Source organism: Equus asinus, chromosome 22, assembly GCF_041296235.1.
Source record: "Equus asinus isolate D_3611 breed Donkey chromosome 22, EquAss-T2T_v2, whole genome shotgun sequence".
Classification (NCBI taxonomy): Eukaryota; Metazoa; Chordata; class Mammalia; order Perissodactyla; family Equidae; genus Equus; species Equus asinus.
In genome coordinates this window covers 43,408,348-43,429,343 of record NC_091811.1, presented here as the reverse complement: position 1 = coordinate 43,429,343, position 20,996 = coordinate 43,408,348, and the positions used below count along the sequence as shown (strand labels likewise).

Genomic DNA, 20,996 nt, shown 5'->3' with positions numbered 1-20,996 from the left:
ACCTGAGTGGAATAGTATATAGAGCTTGGAGCTTGCTGTAGCCATTTGGCCCCCACGTGGAATTTGAGAAGGGAGCCTAAGTAGCAAGAAGCAGAGTGGAGAGATGGAGCAAAGTCTGTCTTGGTGACATCCTGGTGTTTGAGTTCTACATCCAGCTGTACTTGAAACCAGCCTATTATAAACTTTTTGAAGACAAGAGGCAATAAATTCTCCTTCTCTGCCATGATTTTGGCTTAAACTAGTTTTACTTGAGTTTTCTTTCTTTTGCAATCTAAACAACACAAAAACAAACAAATAAAACAACCCCTATATTTTACTGTGTACATATAAATGCATAGAGAAAGTTCTGGAAAGATGCATTTTGAAGTGGTAGGAGTGGTTATCTCTGGGGAAAGAGGACTGTTGTGGTGGGAGAGATGATTGGGAAGGGACTTTTGTGTTATCTTTATTGTTAGACTGCTTTACAGCAAGGATGCATTACTAGTGAAATTGAAAATAAACATCCAATAAACATAAAGGCAAAACTGCTTCCAGCCCTACCATCCTCTGCAAATAATCACAGCAACAATTTTATTGAATTAATGACCAAGGTCTTTGCCTGATATTCAGGATCTGTAGCAGTACAGCTGAAACTTCTCTCTCTTCTTTCCCTGTTCTTCCATGGGTCCTTAGTGTTGCTGGAGATTGTAAAGCAAATGTACTTAAAACTGGGGCTTTTGAACTCACCTTGCAAATCAATAATGATGCTTTTAATTATTATTTATTCTCAATAGCAATTACTTATATTCCAAAACACTTTTTCATGCTTACTCTAGACAATGAGTAGTTGCTGCACCGTTATCTGCTCTGCAAATGAGAAAACAAGGCACAAACTAATCTAGTGGTTTGTCAAAAGTTGGACAGTAAAACAGTGATGGTAATGGGATTCATGTCTTTTGATTCTCAGCCAACGGGCTTTCCATTTCACCATAATCTGCAGTTGGGGCAGGCTTCAGGGAACTCCATTTTAGACTCACGCTGTAGTGCTAAATTGAACCTGGCTCCCCTCCAGGGCCCAGAACGCTGTTTAACTCTGATGCCTTTTTTCCAAGTCATATTTCTTTTCAGATGTAACGTGACCGTACGTATTTAAATACGCTGATGATACGGAGCAGAACCATTTTAAGCAGGTTAGCGTTCCATAATAGAAAAGCTGAATTTCCAGCAAGGATGCTCAGGAGCCAAGGTGTTCACCACACCTGCTAGGAGGAAAAGGCAGTTAGTTTCACCTCAGCAAGAAGAAACTGTCAACAGTATCAGCTAATTCTCTTCTGGGGAGCCTTCTCTTCAGAAATGGTGAACCGGCTTACCACCAGGTGGCGCAGTTTTACTATCCGTACAGTAGCAGGCACGGAAAGGGGCGCGCGCTCCCCAGAATCTTTTCTGAAGCCTGAATATTAAAGAGCTCATTGTTCCAGAACGAAAAGCTCTCTCCTTATAACTGATCCCTGGGAATGATGACAGAGGTTTGCTTTAAAGCCACACAATAAGTTTAAACAGTTAAGCCCTCTGAGCTCATTAACTCCTTTTTCCTTGCTAGAAAGGAAAGTCTATGGTGATAATCATGATTGATAATGCAAATGAAAGCAATTTTGACAAATCCTAATATAACTTTTTATCGAAACAGGGACGACAAAAATCCTTTTCTCTAAAAGGAAAAAGTTTTAGACTGCATGACAAACAGGCCTCACGCTAAGAAATCTTTTGCTCAAATAAGGGAAATAAAAGCACACTGAAATAGTAAAGGATAGAATCATGTGACGCTTCACCTCCTGCCCTCAGCCCGAAGAATGAAAGCAAATCAGAGGAACAAAATCTTGTTTCTCTTCTGAAGTGGAACTGTATAAAATGATTTACAAATGATTTAAATCAAAGAGAGGAAAGAACTGACAAGTGGCAATTTTTTAAACTCAACCGTTTAAAAAATTTATCGCAGGTAATGCCACCTTTGCTTTGTTTCAAGCAAATGAGGCAGTGAAAATTGCCCCTGAACAGTGCAGATTGCTCCAGGGCAGAAGACATCCTTCCTTCTGGCGAGCGTGTAGGAGGAGGAAGGTAGAAATGGCCTCTTAAATCAAAAATCTGATTCTTGGGTTTACTTTCTAACAGTAGGAACGCCCTGGTTATACAAGAGTGGAATGCGTACATGTGAATTTTCTGTTACACGTCAGGCATCCATAGGAGATTTTTCATTCACCTGGGGAGATCCGTTATCTCTGTCCTCAAAGAATCAGGATGTATCGTGCCTTTCAAATAAGTATAAATCGAGGAGAGACTGGCTCAGGAGAGGAAACTGGTTATAGAAATGGAAGAACACAGTCCTAAATGGCTTCAGAGCAAATGCATTTATGTCACAATATTATAAAAGGAAGGGACGGGTCCTTGCTATGTACCATACCAGGATATTTGTTCCTAGGCCCTTTCCAGCCTTGGCCGTCCCCAGGCTGTTAGAAGGCGGCTCAGGACGTTTTGAGGGATTCTGTCTCTCCTCTCCCTCACCGTGCAATCATCGGAGGTAGTTTCTTCGGTCTGGAAGCCTAGTGCCTGCCATCCCCACATTGGCCAGCTCCCCAGCTGCAGCCCCAGGCCGGGGTTGATTCCCGACAGACCCCACGGACCTCCGTGAAGGAGCCTAGCTCAGAGATCGCCCTCGACCGGGAGGGTGGGATTTAGGGGTCTGGGGCGGGCCAAGACCGGCACAGCCCACGGAGGGGCGGAGCGTCTCCGCGACCCCGCCCCGCCGGCCCGGGGCTGCACGTGACCCGCGGCCCCGCCTCCCGCCGGCTCCGCAGCGCCAGCTCGGCAGGCGCGGGGCGTGAGTCTGGAGTGGGGACCCGCCGGGCTCCAACTCGGCAGCGCCGACGCTCGGCGGGCAGCAACTTTCTCCCCGCAGCGGCCGCGGCGGCGGAGCGGGAGGCGGCAGGAGCAGGCGGCGGCGGCTGCTCCTGGCCGCGCGGGGCTGTCCAGCCCTCCGAGCCCTCCGGCCCGCGGAGCCTCGCGCCCCCCGGCGGCCCCGGGCCCCTGCCCTATGTCCCGCAAGGCGAGCGAGAATGTGGAGTACACGCTGCGGAGCCTGAGCAGCCTGATGGGCGAGCGGCGCAGGAAGCAGCAGGAGCCGGACGCGGCGAGCGCGGCCGGGGAGCGCAGCCTGCTGGCGGCCGCCGAGTCGAGCGCCAGCCTGCAGGGCGCGGGCGCGGGCGGCGTCGGGGACCTGGAGCGCGCGGCGAGGCGGCAGTTCCAGCAGGACGAGACCCCCGCCTTCGTGTACGTGGTGGCCGTCTTCTCGGCGCTCGGCGGCTTCCTGTTCGGCTATGACACGGGGGTGGTGTCGGGGGCCATGCTGCTGCTCAAGCGGCAGCTCAGCCTGGACGCGCTCTGGCAGGAGATGCTCGTGTCCAGCACGGTGGGGGCGGCCGCCGTCTCGGCGCTGGCCGGCGGGGCCCTCAACGGCGTCTGCGGCCGCCGCGCCGCCATCCTGCTGGCCAGTGCCCTCTTCACGGCCGGCTCCACGGTGCTGGCCGCGGCCGCCAACAAGGAGACGCTGCTCGCCGGCCGCCTGGTCGTGGGGCTCGGCATCGGTGAGTTCGGGCTCCGCGAAGGGCGGCCGGGGGTCCCCAGGTGTCACCGCCCTTGACTCTTATCGCTGCTTTCCTTTTGCCTCTCTGGGGTCCCCGTCGGGTCTTGCCGGGTCATAAGAATCTCTTGCTCCAAGAGCCCATCTGTTTGTTAGTCCGGCTTCCAAGTCACCCCCGGGTTTTGGGGGGAGGGTTTCTCCCAGCCCACGTGGAGTCTTTGATCGCCCACAGACAAGTAAATCCGCGTGGTGGTTGCCTCTCTGAGCACTTCCAGGAACCCGACTCATCACCAGCCTTTTCCTTGATCCACCCCTACCTGATGCCGAGATAGAACTTATGAGGGAAGGTCTCTTTCCTGCATTGTGTTGCTTTGTTTCTCCACGGCTAGTCCCTTTCCTTTTCTAGGCTTTCAAATTCCGAACCCAGTCAGTCTTAAAGTCACAGTAAGAGAATTTTAAAAGTTAATCAAGTAATTCTGGACTCGAAAACTGCTCTTTGCTCCTCCTCTCTTTCCTTCTCCAGTCATTGATCTGTAGGTGGAGTATTATTTTTCTCTCCTTTTGCTTTTACTTTTTGTGTTGCCTTTTGCTTTCATCCTTTTCCCAAGTGAATTTCTTGCTCCTCTGTTTCTCAACTTTTTCCTTTAAATCCGTATTCACCCATTCTCCTCTTTGTTTGGTCTCTCCTGCTTTCTCCTTGGGAACCAAACTATCTATTAAAGGTCATGTTCACTTCCTAAATTCGTTTAGGAGCTACTCCCCCTCTGGATAAATGCCCAGCAAGATAGATGTTTGCAATTTACTTCAAAAACGAAGGGATTAAGGTTCCCCTGGCATTGATTTTTCACCCTGGTTGCTGAACAGGGGAGATAGAATTGGCAAGTTCTTGGCAGAGGAAAGCTATTTGGAATGTGCTCAGTATTATTAGAGAGCACTTTTGAGGGAAAGTGGGGGGTTGAGACTGAAATCTCACTAGTAATTTTTCTAAGACACACCGCTGATGCTTTCATAATGTTGCATTTTATAGTTGAGTTTTTTGTTTCCTTTAGGGCGCTGTTGAAGTGTTTCTTCCTTGTGGCCGGGCCTTGATGAAAGCACTTTAAAGCTGGGGCTCCTGATGATCTGTCTGTTCCCCGCTTGTCTGATGTTTCTGCTTTTCATCCCTTCTCTGTAGACTCCTAAGGGAAGCGAGCCCCGTTTGTACCACTCCACATGTGGGAACCATGAGCCTAAAACCCAGCTCATTGCACTTTATATCCAAAATCTGTCATCACTGACCTCCCTTTTGTTTGTTTATTGTACTGTTATTTAGTGTAGCCGGGCATGGCTCTCAGGAAAATGTTAAGTTGGCACATTAAAGTCCAAAATGACCAAAAAGTACAGCTGAAATGAAACCGCTTTGTGGAGGCCCTCCCTGAGCCTTCAGGACCCTGCAGCAAATAACCTGTGGGTAAAGTCCAATGATCCGGCTTCTTTTCTCAGTATTCTTAGCATTCTCTACTTGGAACACCTGGACCGCCTTTTGTGTTTCTTCTGACATAGAAATAACATCATTTTAGGCAGCAAAATTTGTTCAGTAAGTTGGAACCTTATTTGTGATTTTGAAATTGAATGATATTGGCAGAGATCTCTGCCTGAGGCTTCCTGGAGTGTTTAGCTCTGGCAAGTGGTGGGTGTTTGGATATTATGTTTCCTCTTTGATCTGATAGGAAAGTTGTGAGCAGAAAGGTGAGGAGTTTATACTCCAGGAAGAGAGACAGGGTGGGACTAAAGCTAGATAGAACTTGCTGGACTCTACAGGAAAGGCGCTCAGAGAGGGCTGATGAATTCAGAGAGGGTCCGGTATCCCCCAAGAGAGAAGCCGGAAGCTCTTCCTGATGGAAATGGTATGTTGATGCGTGAGTAGTATTTTAACAGCAGAAATGAGGACAGGACTTTCTGAGTCGAGGAATGAATCAAGGAAGGAAAGCATAGGGTGTGCTTGGGGGAACAAGGGGCATGCAACAGAGAGGCTGAAGCTGGAGGGAAGCCTGGAAAGGGGGGTGTGCAGGAACCGGGGACACCTCTGTCTCACAGCCTCGTGCTGTGGCACCTGGGTGGCTGACAGAACAGCCCAGTTGAGACGTAATCCTAATTTAGTCCTGGTGTGGCCTCTCTCTCTCTCACCTGGGGACAACACTTCTCAGAGTAGAAGTCCTGACACAAAGTTTCATAAAAGCCCCTCTTCACTTATAAAATGAAGAATGTTCGAAGGTCATAAACAGGCTTTAGAATAGGCCACATTGACCACCACCACGATGTTAGGATCCGTTGAAAGCAGGTAATTGTACATGTAAAATCCTTAAAACTCACAGATATTGCTAACCTCCCAAAGGAGAAGTCACAGAGTTACTTCTACAGGGAAATAGGTCTCTAGCTACAAGGATGTGGGTCCTTAACATGAGCATCTTTTTTAGGGACACTACATCACTTTGGCTTGTTTAGGATACTAAATGGGAGTTAATTTCTTACTACCTTTTTGAAGTAGTTAAATTTTATGTGTGGTCAGGAGCTTCTTTCTTTTTTTCTTTTTTTTGTCTTTGTGATACTTAGTAAATGTTGATGAATAACAAAACAGGGCTTCTGATCTCTTTTTTGTACAAGTTTGCAATGATAATTTCTTTCTCCCACAGATTTACTTGTGGTAAATATAAGGCCCATGGGGACAGGGATTTTTGTTCATTTTGTTCTCTGATACATTCTTAGCCCAAAAGAGGCACTTCTTGATTGAATGAATAGTCAGCAGGAACATTAAAGAGAGAATTCCATTGCTGGTAGGGTACCACTTTAAGTTAGGATTGTTCTTTAAAAAAAAAAAACCTTTTTCAAAGTATTTGAAAGGCCAACTAAGGGTTTTAGTTTGTAGTAGTTTAATGAAATCATTCATTTATTTATTCAGCAAATGCTAATTAAGCTTCTGTTATTGATTGTCAGATTTGGAGTAAGACAGTATTAGACAGATAAAAATCCTACCCTGGGGGTATTTATGCTCTAATGCAACAGAAAGACCTTCAACAAGCAATTAAAATACAATAGAGGTTTCTCTAAGTGCCGTGGGAAGCAACAGATGGGCAATTGATTCTTTTGGGGGGAAGAAAATAGAACACAGAATTGAGGCAGTTTTACAGAAACACATATTTAAACTGAGTTTTGAAGGGCGAGTAGGAGTTCAACAGATGTAGAGGGAGCCTGGAAAGAAGCTGGTATTTCTTTAGTGCTTCAGTATGTCCTAGGCATCCTGCTGCTACTTTCATGTTATCTCACTTAATCCTTCCACCTCTGTAAAATAGGTGTGAAGTATGTCTCTTTCGCTGGATGTAGAAACAGCTTACAGCAGTTAAATAACAAGGTCACTGGTACAAAGTTAGGATTGAAAAAAACAAAGACTCAGAGCCTTTTGCTCTATTACCATACAGGGCATTTGGGGTGGAGTTAACAGCAGGTGTAAAGGCACAGAAAAGTCAGTGTTTGAAGCGCAGAGTGAGTGAAGGATGGCGATAGGGTGATCATGAAACTGCAATGATTTTCTTGGTGGTGGTGGGTTAGGCTGTGTAGGGTTCATTTGGCCATGCTTGTGCAGAGAGAGTCATCGGAGGTTTTTAGCTGTAAATGATGTGATCAGATTAAACATTCTTTGAATCTGGTCTCCTTCTTCTTTTCCTGTTCTGCTTTTAAACTCTTGGTTTCTTTCCTGAACCTTGCTTCTTTGAATTGTGTAATATTAGAAATCCTTTGCTGAGACGGTTACTACAGGGTGGGTGGAGCATAGTGTGTGGCCGTGAATTACTGGAATAGGAAGAGTCAGTGAGGCCTTCAACAGAAACCTTTGAAAAAGACACAGAGACCAAGCAGTAGAGGGTAGTGGTTAGTCTGTATTAAATGAGTCAGATGATAAAAGACAGAGGCATCAGCCATCAGGGGTATTTGTCTTCGTTTTAGTTTAAGGGCTCATTTTCCTTTACAAGTTACGATAAATCAGGTCCTGAGCGCCTGTTTGCACAGGGCATTATTTTAGATTTTGGTTTTCACCAGAGGTTCCTTTAGTTCCTCTGGTTGATTTTCTTGTTGTACTTGACTTGAGTTCTGGGACCAGACTTTCTCCGTTGTCCCTGCCCTCTACCACTGCCACCCAAACTTCTTAAACCTGAAGATTCAGATTTCAAATAGGACACAGATTTGCCATCCTAGAACTTACTCTCTTCTACAGGGTAATCTTATTTTGTAAGTAATCTTATTTCCTTTACACACGGTCACCTTTTGCAAGGGTTCGCTTAGCAGTGTTGTACTCATAATGAAAGTTTTTAGGGATGGTGAGGTCCAGCAGGACTGAAGGAATGTGCGTTTGCACAGGTTTGCTTCATTTAGTTATGTGGGACCTTGTATCTCTCATGCATAACACACTCAAAAAGTTGTCTAGAAAGGGAACATTACAAGAATGTAGGACTGTTAACACTGTTAGTGTATATGTAGTCAAAAAGCACGCAATTTACTGTTGCCGTTTCCCCATGGTGTCGGCGTCTACTCTGTGCTCATTACAAGTGGTGATTTAGTGCCTGTGTAGGGAATATCAAGAAGTGTCTAAATTCAGATTTTCACCAGTATTCAAAACCTTTACTGAGAATTGACTTATTTTATACAGCACTGTGTTGGTTGAATTAATCTTAGATTTACATTGGTTTCTCCTGTCAGCCTTGGTTCCAGTACTCCCTCTACTGGAACGTAATTTGCAGCTGTATGGTGCAGCTTGTAATTGGTATTTATGGCCTATTAAGAAAAACTTTATAAAATATCACCTTGTTTTTTCAAATAGCACTTTGAATTCTTATTCTTTAATGCAAAGCAAACGTAAAATCTTGTTTGATCAAAAAATCATGCAATATTGAGATTAATATCAAAGAGTTTTGTTTAGGGTAACCATAGTTAGCCAGAATCACCCAGGTTTTTAAATAGTTAATCAGTTAATGTAATTTATTTTTTCAGGGGATCAAGTTTGTTTTTTCTGTGCCGCTCCTCCCCCCTTTTCTTTCAGTTTCATCTTCTTTTAAAGTTGGATTTCTGTGTTGGATCTATGCTCTCTACTGATCTGAAACTGATGTGGAAAGTAAAACCTGGACTTGCTCTGTTTCCGTGTTTCATCACATTAACAGTTTGTGTGTGCAACGCCCCCTCCACTTTTATATCTGGCGGCATTGACGTTGCAGAATTACAGTGAGGATTATGACCTAATTATGTTTGCCTGGTAGTATTGCAACATCCTCCTCAAGTGAGTTGTCAGTAAGATGACAGAAGTCTGTTAACATGAGTTCTATGAAGTTGTTCATGTGACTTCTGTATAAAACATTTCTTTTCTTCATCCATCGATATTTCCCTCTTCTGTGTTTTAAGCTCAGAGTAAGAACACAGTCTGAGTTGACTGACTTCACACTGAGATCTTTGGCTTTAACACATCTAATGAAGTAGAACCTGCTGGTAGATCTCCAATAGCAAGCGTTCTTTGCCAGCTCTGTTCAAAAGCACATGAGACAATTTTCCTTTTCTTTTTCCCATCAAATTTGGTTCCTTTATGCATCCTTCCTGTCTGCAACTCTTTTCATGTCTCCAGCTTTCGCTTTCCTTTGACCTTCAGACTAAATAGTAGCAACACTTCTATAAAGAAAAATTCCATTGTCAGGAGGAAAATCTGTACTCACCGGAAAACCCCAAAACATTTTTCCACATGTAAAATTTAATTTCCCTGGCTGTAGAGAGTAGCAGTAGCCAAGATTTACAGATATTTCTACAGTGAAGTTGCAAGTACTGCATGCTTTATACTTAGGCCTTTTATGTAATGTGAGCACCACTGTTTGGAACGGTGTGGTCTGGAATATGTGTCAAAAGCCACATGGCAGGAACTTCATTTCACAACAAGGCTAACCAGTGTCATGGGGTCACGAGTATCTGACCAGCAGTTTTCTTTATCTGGTTTTATCATCTCCCTGTCCTGCCCTGGGGGGAGTCTCAGCAGTCACTCTTCATGGTAGACTGTGAATTTGCGGTTAATTTAGCGGCCAGTGCCCTGAAAATAATACCTAACGTTGGTTCAGGGCTTGCTCTGCGCTGGGCACTCTTCTGAAGATTTTTGCAGATATCAATTCACATAATCTTCATAATAACCCAGTGGGATAATACTATTATCTTCTTTGTAAGATGAAGATAATTAGGCAGAAAGAAGTGAAGTAACTTTCTCACGGTCGCAAAGCTCCTGAATGGTGGAACCATAGTTGGCTCCCAAGAGGTCTGGCTTTGGAGTCTGTCCATGCTCAGCTGCTCTGTGACACTGTTACTTCTCCCTGAAAATAGCATAATTGTCCCTTACCAGGATGTATTATAGGGACATTACTTTTAAAATAGAAACTTTTAAAATGAGTTTTTCAAGAGCACGGCCGTGACACATCAAGGAGTGACAATGAGGAAAGCAAAGTTGGTTAGGACATTTCCTTACTTTGCGGAGGACTTGTGAACAAGGATGCCTTTGATCAGGCCGCTATGTTGTACAGTTCCAGGGGGTTCCATATTCACCCCAAAGGGGGTGCATTTACATAGAGTACAGTGAAAACGGGGCCCCCGGAGTTGGACAGCATAGAGGTACTGCCTGTGATACAGCACCTAAAATTTTAGAAATGCTTTTTCTGCTTTTCCCATTAAGCTCACCATCTCTCTGCTTGGAATGTGCTTTTCCATAACATTCTCTCTCCCCCTTTTCCCGCAGCCATTTGCTGAGTGATGGCTTTGTTGGGTGCTGGAGAGAGAAAGATAAAAATAGTCCCTGTTCTTAAGAGACCTAAGTCTAGCGGGGAAAGACAAACATGAGAGCAGAGTAATGTGTGGTTCATCCTACGATAGAAGTGTCTGTGGGATGTTTACTCATCCTCCCAGACCCAGCTTTATCATGAAAGCTTTCTCTGTCGGCCTCTGCTGAGCCTTAGCACTTTCTCTAAACCATCCCCCTGGCCTTTAACTACGTTATGCCTTGCAATATATCTTTCTGGCCATGACTCATCTCCTCTGGTAGACTAGAAACTCATGGTGTTAGCTAAGTAGGTATTAATAGTATTTATGTCCTCTCACTGCACTCTCAGTAGCATGCTTTTTATATATTAAGCTCTTTAATATGTAGCAAACCAAAGAATGCATAAAAGTAACACTCAACAGAACATTGCTATCCTTGAACACTAGAAACCTGAGACTCACAGTTAATTGCTACACTGTTACTTCAGAAAGTGAAGTCACCCGGTGACTTGAGGCCTCTGGATCCACATGCCTGGGCTTGCAGCCTGGCTGGCCACTTTCTACCTGGGTGACCGTCTTAAGTCTTGTGCTTCAGTCTCCTCATCTGAAGGATGAGGATAATACCTGTGTTATACCGTAGTTAGGAGGATTAAATGAGTTACTGTTTGTAAAGTGCTTCCCCAGTAGCTGGTAAAGTAAAAGCACCAGTGTTTATTAAGCATTCACACATAAGCTGTGTAACCTTTGGCAGTTACCACCATGTGTCTCAGTTTTCGTTGTCTCTACAATGAGTGTTAGGATCGCACTTAGAAAATAGGGTTGTTGTAGAAATTAAATGGGCTAATGCATGTGAAGGGACCTGGCTGTCGACAAATGGTAGCTCTTGTTATCAGGTGTAGCTATCTCGATCATCACCCTGACACCTTTTTACAATCAAGGGAAATAAAATTCTCGTTAGATTTTAATGTTTATTGTACCTAGTAACAGATGAGTAAAAATTCCATAACATAAACAGTCAGACTTGAAAGACAGAATGAGTCATTTAAAGGCGGGGCAGTACTCTGTCTTCCAAGGTTTTAGTTTATATTATCTAAGATTTACTTCCAGCAAGACAGATGAAGGTTTGAACCGGTCTTGACGAAAGTTATAAAAACATGGGTTGTCTGAGAGAAGGGTGCTTTTCTGGTGGGGGAGGGCAGAGTGATAAATGTGAAGCGTTGAGGAGAGCAAGCAGCTTTTCTTGGTGAGGTGGAGGAGTTGATAATAAAGTAGTAAAAATGTGAACTGATTTCTTAGAGTATAATCTTGGCTGGAAGTGAGGAGCCAGTTGAAGCTGTGATGTTAGATCTGTCTTGTAATCTAATATTTTATATGCCTATTTATAGACAAAATAGTTCAATTCCCAGTGGAAAAGATCTCTGCCTTTTAAGAGGCAAAGAATGAATAGTTTTAATAAAAACTTCAAAGTAATAGCTTTGGAATAAAAAGAATTTTAATAATGGTAGCTTTCATAGAAAACTCCGTTATATTTTTGGGCTTAGTTTATGACTCCATGTCAAAAACTCAATCCATACAACATAGAAAATTGGAGACTAAAGTTGTGTGCATAGTATTCAAGGACTAAACATTAACCATTTAATGTTGGGTTATCAACTGCTTGTAGTTTTGAAAGAAAAATATAATGACTGAAAATGAGTTGCAGACACATGAAACAGTGGATTTCAAAGATTCTTGAGGGGCCAGCCTGGTGGCGCAGCGGTTAAGTTTGCACATTCTGCTTCGGCAGCCCGGGATTCACAGGTTTGGATCCTGGGTGCGGACCTACACACTGCTTGTCGAGCCAGGCTGTGGCAGGTGTCCCACGTATAAAGTAAAGGAAGATGGGCACAGATGTTAGCTCAGGGCCAGTCTTCAGCAAAAAGAGAAGCATTGGTGGCAGATGTTAGCTCAGGGCTAATCTTCCTCAAAAAATAAAATAAAAAAACATTAAAGCTCAGTTATAAAAAGGATTCTGGAAATATAGGTGTCATTAGAAATTAATATCAGGATAAAATCTGAAGCAGTTACTGCTGTGTCTACCTAATTCTAATATTTACTATACAAAAAGTCGTAAGGAAAATGGCTTCTAGAACTCCTCCCTCCATTATTTCTGAGTGGACAGGTGGAGTCAGTGTAACATGGTCCTCTGTGATTTTGTAGACGAGATGACACAGACATGTGGACCATCTCAGAGGTCCTGCAGGTCCCCAGGCCTCCTGCCCACCAGCAGTGAAGTTGGGGAGGCTGGAAAACACGAAAAAAACACCAAAAAACAAAACTGGTGGAGTCCTTTGTCCTGCCTCTTGAAAGCAACCTTGTTGGGAATTTTTATAAAATTTTTCATAATAGTTACTTCTATCCTATGTTAAGAAAATGTTTAGAATTTTCAGGAGTTTACTCTTTTTTTCTTCTACATGTTTGTCTTTTTAAAGTGATTTCTGATCTTAAAATTCATTCAGTCCTGGGGCTGGCCCCGTGGCCGAGTGGTTAAGTTCGTGCGCTCCGCTGCAGGTGGCCCAGTGTTTCGTTGGTTCGAATCCTGGGCGCGGACATGGCACTGCTCATCAGACCACGCTGAGGCAGCGTCCCACATGCCACAACTAGAGGAACCCACAACCAAGAATATACAACTATGTACCAGAGGGGCTTTGGGGAGAAAAAGGAAAAAATGAAATCTTTAATAAAAAAAATATATATATATAAATACAATTAAAAAAAAAAATTCATTCGCTCCTGCAAGGAGCTTAGAATTCTGTTTGTCATTTTTGTCTGGAATATTTTCTCTTTATCTGTGAAAATTTCTAATCTTCCCTTCCTGGTATATAATACTTATTAAAGGCAGCTCATGAAAGGTGTTGTCACAAGTCAGAATATGTAGACCCTAAAACAAAGCCCATCCTTTTTGCCTGTGTGTGTATGTGTTGTATGTGTATGCACGTGTTAATTAAGAAGGTGAGTGTCTTCCTTAGTTTGCATGAATTAAAGGAAGTGCGGGAAGGTTAGGGAAATTAGCGCTGTTAGCTGGGATTAGGGCTGGGATTCAAGTCCAGGTTTCTGATGAAGGACTATTGTTTGCTCTCTCTCTCTGTTATATGATAACATTCAGTTCTTGATTGTGAAAGCTAAATATAGTCACAATGCTCTTCCTACGTTAGTATATATATTTAATGCACTAGTAATTAAAATCCCTATAAGATACTTCATAGAATTTTAAAAATGATTGTTGAGGGAACAGTGATGAGATTGGGGGAACAGTAATGAAAGACAGGAACTACTTACATAGAAAGTAATTCCTCCAAATGTTAACATATAATACGTTATATATGGTATAGTAATATATTATTAAAAGCAGAAAAGAGATGAATGGAACAGAATAAAAGTTTCAGCAGTAGGTCCAGCTATTTGTAAGAGTTTAATATTGAACAAATCAGATAAAAAAACAGGGAAAAGAAATACTTACTAATAAATAATTGAGAAGAGTAAATAATATGAATAAAAATAATGTAAATGAAATTTAGATGTCATTCTTATTAATGCAATATAGGCTTAAAGGTCTCTAAAGTTTAAAGAAATAGGAATGGAGTTATTTTCTTTATTTATATCACTGATGTGGGTCATTATCTTATGATTTTTAAAATGATCGAGAAATTTTAAAAGCAAGGTGACAGATTGGAAAAGTATTGTGGTACACTTATTTACCTAAAAGGAAATATGTTTATGCTCAGAACATATTAAATAGACTATTTACAGCAAGAGAAAATGCTGTTAGTAAATAAGCTCTTGGGAAGGTGTTAAACCTTGTTAGTGATTAGAAGTGAAAGTTAAGATAACATCGTACTTATTAGCAAATTAGAAAAAACTCAGGCTAGTTGTACCATAGGAAAAGATTTTCTGGTTATAAAATAAGTTGGAATAATCTTCTGTAGAGAATATTCTAGATAATAGCCAGGCATGTATTTAACACTTTTCATTCATTTGTTATTTTGTTCATTAATTCAACAAAGCTATTTTGAATTACTGATATGTGTTAGATACCAAAGTAAACACTTAGAATACAGAAGTTAGTATGGTAGGTTTGTACTTTTATGTTGCTAGTATTCTTTCATCTAGAAATTTCACTTGAGGAATTATAATATAAGGAGATAAAAGAAAATTTCATTTTGCATAAAGATATTTATAGATATACAATATGTAATTTTTAAAAACCTCGGGGAAAACCTCCAAGTGCCTAGTGATTGGGAAATGATTAGGTAGACTAGGTATGTGGTAGAACATTGCATTGCCATTTAAATGAAAACCTGTGGACCTGAGATGCGTATAAATCCACAAATAATAAACTCAAAGAGTAGAACCTAGTTGTATGGACACACTGATACAACTATCTAAAAAATTGTAGCTGGACAGAGTTTGGAAGAAGGCATAAAATTGTATATATAATTTACATATGGCAAAGTGGTCTTTAAATTTTATTATTTTTATTTATTTATGTATTTATTTTGAGGAAGATTAGCCCTGAGCAAACATCCACCACCAAACCTCCTCTTTTTGCTGAGGAAGACTGGCCCTGAGCTAACATCTGTGCCCATCTTCCTCTACTTTATACGTGGGATGTCTGCCGCAGCATGGCCTGACAAGCGGTGCTAGGTCCACACCCAGGATCCAAACCCACAAACCCTGGGCCACCAAAGCAGAACGTGTGAACGTAACTACTGCACCCCTGGGCTGGCCCCCGCATGCTGTTATTTTTGCTGTCTTTAAAAAAAATCCTTTCTATCTCGCTTTATCTTTCACTGACTATCCCATTTGTCTCCTTTTCTTATATAAAACAGTTGCCTCTATTCCTTCTCTTCAATTCCTCTCTTCCCATTCTTTTGTTACCCCTTTCCACTTAGCATTCCACCAACATGGTTCTTGTCAAGATCACCATGCCCTCTATGTCGCTCAACCTAAGGAATGTTTTCAGTCCTAATCCCTCTTGATCTGTCAGAGAAGACTTTTGACACAGTAAATCATGTCTTCATGAATCACTTTCCTTGGCTTTAAGGATGTCACCCTCTCCCTGTTTTTCCTTAGGCTGTTCCTTCTCGGTCTGCTTTGAAGATTCTCCCTCGTCTCTCAGAACTCTTAATTTTGGCAAGCCCCAGGGATCACTCCTGGGAGCTCTCCTCTTCTGTTTACATTCAATCCTTTGGCCGTCTCCCGGCTTGTGGCTTCGAATGCCTTGTGTTTGCTGACAGCTATGTAGATCTGAGTGCAGACCACTCTCCTGGTCTCCAGACTCTTGTACCCAGCTTCCCGCTTTGCCCACCATCTTTCGCATACCAGGTAAGGGCATCCTTCCTGGTGTTCAGGTCCAAAGCCTTGGAGTCATTCTTGACTCTCTCATGCCTCCCATCCAATCTGTCAGGAAATCCTTTGCATCTAGCTTCTAATTATATCTAGAATCTACTTTTCATCACTTCCACTGCCCTCACCTTGATCTAGAATGCCATCTCTCACTCGGAGCATTGCAAGACTCCCAACTGTTCACCCTGCCTTTGCCCTGACACCTCTGCCTTCATTTCTCCACATGACAGCTAGAAGGATTCTTGTAAAATCAGATCATGCCAGTTCAGTGTTACTCAAAGTTCTACCCTCCTTGGCTCCCCATCTCACTCAGAGTGAAAGCCAGTGGCCCGCAGCCCTGTAGGATTCTTGCCCCACCCACTCCTTCTTTGACTTAACTTCCTACCACTTGTCCTTTGCTTCTGCTCCAGCTGTCCTGGCCTCAGGGAACACACAAGTCACCCTTCCAGGCACAGTCCGATTGCCCTGCTAGGAAAGCACTCCTTGAATATCCACATTGTCCCCTCATCTTTACGTCTCCTCAAAGGTCTCCTCTTAGTGAGTTCTTCTGTGATCACTCTGTTTAAAGTTGCAGCCCCCACCACTGGTACTCTCTACTCTATTTTTATTTTTTATTATTTTTTTTACTCTCTTAATTTTTTTCTCCCTGCTTTATTTTTCTCTATGATGCTTTTCACTAACTGATATTTATGATACTTGTTGTTCCCTCCACTCTAATGTAATCTCCATGTGGCAGGTTTTTATTTTTCTGTTTTGTTTACCCCTGTTCCACCAGTGCATAGTATAGTGCCTGTCACACAGCAGGCGTTCAATAAATACTTAATGACTAGATAGGAACTAAAACAATAACCCTGGTGAGTAATTTTTGAGCTGAGATCAGATTATCTATGCATCAGGGAATTTGTGCAGTGGGTGAGAGTAATTAAATATTCTCTAGAATGGCTTCTGACTCAAGCCTGTGGTTTCAAACTTCTAAAGTCGTTGGGAAAAATTAGATATTATTTTTAAGTTTAATTAAAACATTTAAATCTAACGTTGTTCTCAGTACCTTGGACAAAAGCGGATCTCTTCATCAGTCTCGCAAGTCCAAAAAAACGGAAGTTGATTTGTATATGAAAAATGATCAGATTTTCAGGGATAAACTTTCATTGACACACGATAGTGGACTCAACTGGAATGCAAACTTATTATCTGCTGTGTGTCCTTTCCAAATGCTACTAATGCTCTGATGGCTCTGCTCTTTCCTGGCTGGGAGATTGGCGGGACGAGGGATTACAATTAAAATAGTTATATCTTTCTAGTGGAAATAAGATGAAATGGCTAGGGTGGAGGTTGTTGTTGGCACACGTTGGAGAGTTGTGTTTTCCCCAGACTGTAAAGAGGCCTGAGGATCAGTTTTCCCTGAGCTGCAGATCATCTATGTGATGACTCCAGTTTCCAAAATTCAGTAAATCTTGCTCCTGGAGAATCTTGGATATAGAGTTTGAAATCCCTTCTTATTTTCTTTTCAGCCCCCAATCCGTATTTCTGACTCTATAATAGATTTCGTTAAGTAGTTCCTGAGCGCTAGGCCACGCACAGTGCTAGTATCTTGGGATTCAAAAAATAAAAGGCCCCCTTATTTTCCATTATGGATCTGGTTATAAATTTAGGGGACAAACCGTTTGTAAGTATATTATGCTGTGATCAATTTTAAAAGATGGTATTAAATCTAGGGAATTTGAAAAACAAGTATCATTATCTTGAGGTTGCTCTGATCCTTAAATGATCTAGATTTTTAATTCTGGATAAGAAAAGTGGGGTTGTTTCAAGTGAAGCCAGTCTGTAACTCTTCACAGCAATGAAGGGGCGTGATCACTAGTCCAAATTATGATAACTAAAACTCTAGTCTTATATTTTAAACTTATTTGAATATAGGTGCTTCTGATAAATGTGGAAACTTCAATTGTCAAACAAAATAATCAACTTATGCTATGAAGACTTGGCTTAAGCCAGAATTGCCAGTTTACCATTTTAGTGTTTGACCTTGTACACCCTTTAAACTCTTAATACCTGTGAAACTATCGTTGCCATCCCAGACACGCTGTCTTGTGCCTTTCTCTGTCCCACCTCTATCTCATATGTGATATTCATATGTCATTATCTAGACGGAAAGAGAAAAATACGCAAGGCTCAGTAGTACAGATAGAGTCTACCTGGAGCTAGCAAGTTTGGCTTCACAAAGAATTTACTTCATAGAGTTCTTGTGTGGGTCAGTGGATAAAGTACTTTCTGTTAAAAGCTTAGCATAATTCCTAGTACTTAATAAATGCTCAATAAATATTAGCTATTAATATTTGTGTTGTAATTGTGTTTTTACATAGCTGTGTTCTCTACCACAATGTAAGTAAGTTTTAAAAGTGCAGAGACTGTGTCCGTTGCGCCCTCCTCCTTTTACTCCCTGTGGTCTAGTCCAGTGCCTGATGGGTTGCTGGCATCTATGTTCGATTAACTGATCTGAATTTTTCCTCCCATTTTATCTCTATTGTAGACAGACATCAGTCTCTACATCAGTATCTATTGGATTGGTGAATAGAACCAGACTATGCAGAATAAGTTTTCCTGGCATGTTAGTAATGAAAACCTGTAGAGCTATGCTTTGCATATTAGTATGAGTACGAACAGGTGAGTTCCCTAGTTTTACATCCTTAGTTCCTGGCTAAATGGAGAGAAAAATGTTGAAATTTTCACAATGTGGTTTTAACCTTGAAATTTAGGACTGGGTAGAAGGAGATGGAATTTACTACATCAAATATATGACAGGCCATTACTCTTTGTTGTCGATAGTTGGCCAATTTCAACTTGAAAGTTCAGGCTTTTGTGATGGTATACAAAAACACAACGGAAGGTTCTAAGAATATGTTTTCATTTTTAGATCAGATTTCCTCCTCATCCTGTGAAATAAATAGGACTAAATAAATGACACTTTAATAATACTGTCAACATAACTAAATTTTAAAGAATTAATGATACTCAGATGAATGAATATATTGTCAATATTTAACTTACTGCACAAAGTATGTTAAATAAAGTGGAATTCGAGGATGTTATTTTACACAACACAAAGTATCTCCACGTGCACATCTTTACCAAGGATCTCTGACTAAGGCTTCTGTGACAATAACTTTGTTTGCTTTTTCATAAGGTAATATAAAATAGCCACAAATATAAAAGACATTATCTATTATGAATGAACAGATGTCGAGAATGGGAAAGTAACTCATTTTTAAAAAATGAATTTCTTAACTTGATTAAGAAAAACATGAATGTTGGAAAACAAACACATAATTCTGTGATATTCATTTGGTAGTTGCACAATCATTTATTCAGTCTTGATCTGTGCAGGAGACCACTGTGTTCTGGAGCATATTCAAAATTATGTTTTCTAAATATAATACCCATTTATATGTCTTAAGCATTCAGAATTATAATTATTAATAAGCTTTAAAGCTTTGCGTATAGATAGCTACTGCTGTGGTTAAGTTTTATTTGCTTTAAGTGAGCAACTAGTGAACTTAAACCAACTTGGATTAAAAGAATTTGTCGATGTGAACTCAAAACCACCATCAGTAAATTTTTTTTATTTCTAAGTAGTCATGAAGATGAGCTATCCAGAGATAAGACATCTAGGCAAACAGTGCCTTAATTGTTCAAAAGGGAATGAATTCTAAGAATTACAGATCTACAGACATGACATTAATTTCTAGCAAAATTATAAAATATTATTAAAATGAAGATTTGGAAACACTTAGAAAAGTCTGATGATTACTAGGGGTTTTTGTGGGTTCATGAGGAATATGTTTTATTAAACAAATGTCAGTTTTCTTCTTTGAAAGCATTGCTGGGTTGGTAGAGTAGGGAAATTCTGCAGATAAAGAATTTGACATAGTCTTCTCTTAATTGAAGATATTTGTAGAACATTGACTTTGTACTAGGTGGTGAACCAAATAAACTTTATTAATCCTGTGGGGAATAATGAGAACAAATGATCTCTGAAATTTGGCAGATAAAAAAGACATAGCCTAGTTGGACGCTCTGTCAGGGTTGAAGAGTAGGCCTGGAAGGAGATCTCTAATGGGGTACAATCTGGAGCGCAGTCCTTCATGCTCCATGCTTCTCACATCTGGGGAACCCAGAGCAAGCCAAATGGCTGTTGTGCTTGATAACAGAGTTAATATTCAGAATATTTTGGAGATACTGGAATGCTCTTAAAAATCAAGAAAAATTAAAAGTAACAGGTAATATGTCTACATTTATCTATATCTGTTTTTTACGTTTCAAATATGTTTGCATTATTTCTTTGACCCGCACCTAGAGCTGGCCAGCAGTGACAGAGGCTCCTCCAGGGAATGTCTCTAGAAGTCTGTACAAGTAGGCAGTCAGCATACGGTATAGAGAGACCTGTTCCGGAGTTGAGTGAGAAGTCTGCATGTGTTCACAGCTGACGGGAGGACCTCGGTAGTCCCACCCGATTCTACAATTCTAAGGGATTCTTCAGTGATTACATTGGGGAGATGGTTTTATCAAATCTGCAAGGGAACTTGTCTCTTGAACTGGAATAAATCAGCTAAGATATGCAAGATGGCAAGCTCCTTCAGAGGGGAGACAGTGCCCCTTTTTGTAACTTCCTGTTAGTGTTCAGTGAACATTGGTTGACTCACTGACAATACCTGAGTCATTTTACTTTATTACTTTTAGCTCCTGTCTTTTAAATTATCAAATTTACTTTTCATGAATATAGTTTGAGTCTGTTTTTATGAAATCAAGGGCATTACTTTATGTTGTTCTTTTTATAAAGAGAATTTGTAAAATATGAAGATGACAACTCTGGACAGAGGCCCATGCCTCTGGCACCCTCTGTGGAGCTCCTCAATTCTCTCCTGACTCTTTAAATGATTCATTCTGCTACTTGCATGATTCTTCTCAAGAAAACCAGTTACGTAGTGTTCCTGAGGTGATTGCCTCGCAAATAATCTCATGCTCTTAAGTAATTTTTGGGCAAATTTACCAATTTCTGCAAACTAGAAATTATTTCCACACTTACTCTAGGTGTAATTGAGTTATTTGGATCAGATATTCAAAGATTAATAAGGATTATTTAATACTCAAAACCAGCAGGTGCAGGCACCATACCACCCATTTTCTGATGCTA

The 20,996-nt window shown here is 41.4% G+C and overlaps 1 protein-coding gene across 1 annotated transcript in view; it reads left to right on the top strand.

Annotated features, from left to right (window-relative positions):
• The first annotated feature begins 2,862 nt into the window (after positions 1–2,862).
• The window catches only part of SLC2A13 (solute carrier family 2 member 13), a 332,721-nt gene continuing 314,587 nt past the window's right edge, over positions 2,863–20,996 (top strand). Inside the window, exon 1 of the mRNA XM_070494235.1 lies at positions 2,863–3,617. Within this exon, the coding sequence (XP_070350336.1) occupies positions 3,068–3,617 (550 nt within the window). The 5' untranslated portion in view covers positions 2,863–3,067. The remainder of the gene's footprint in view (positions 3,618–20,996) is intronic.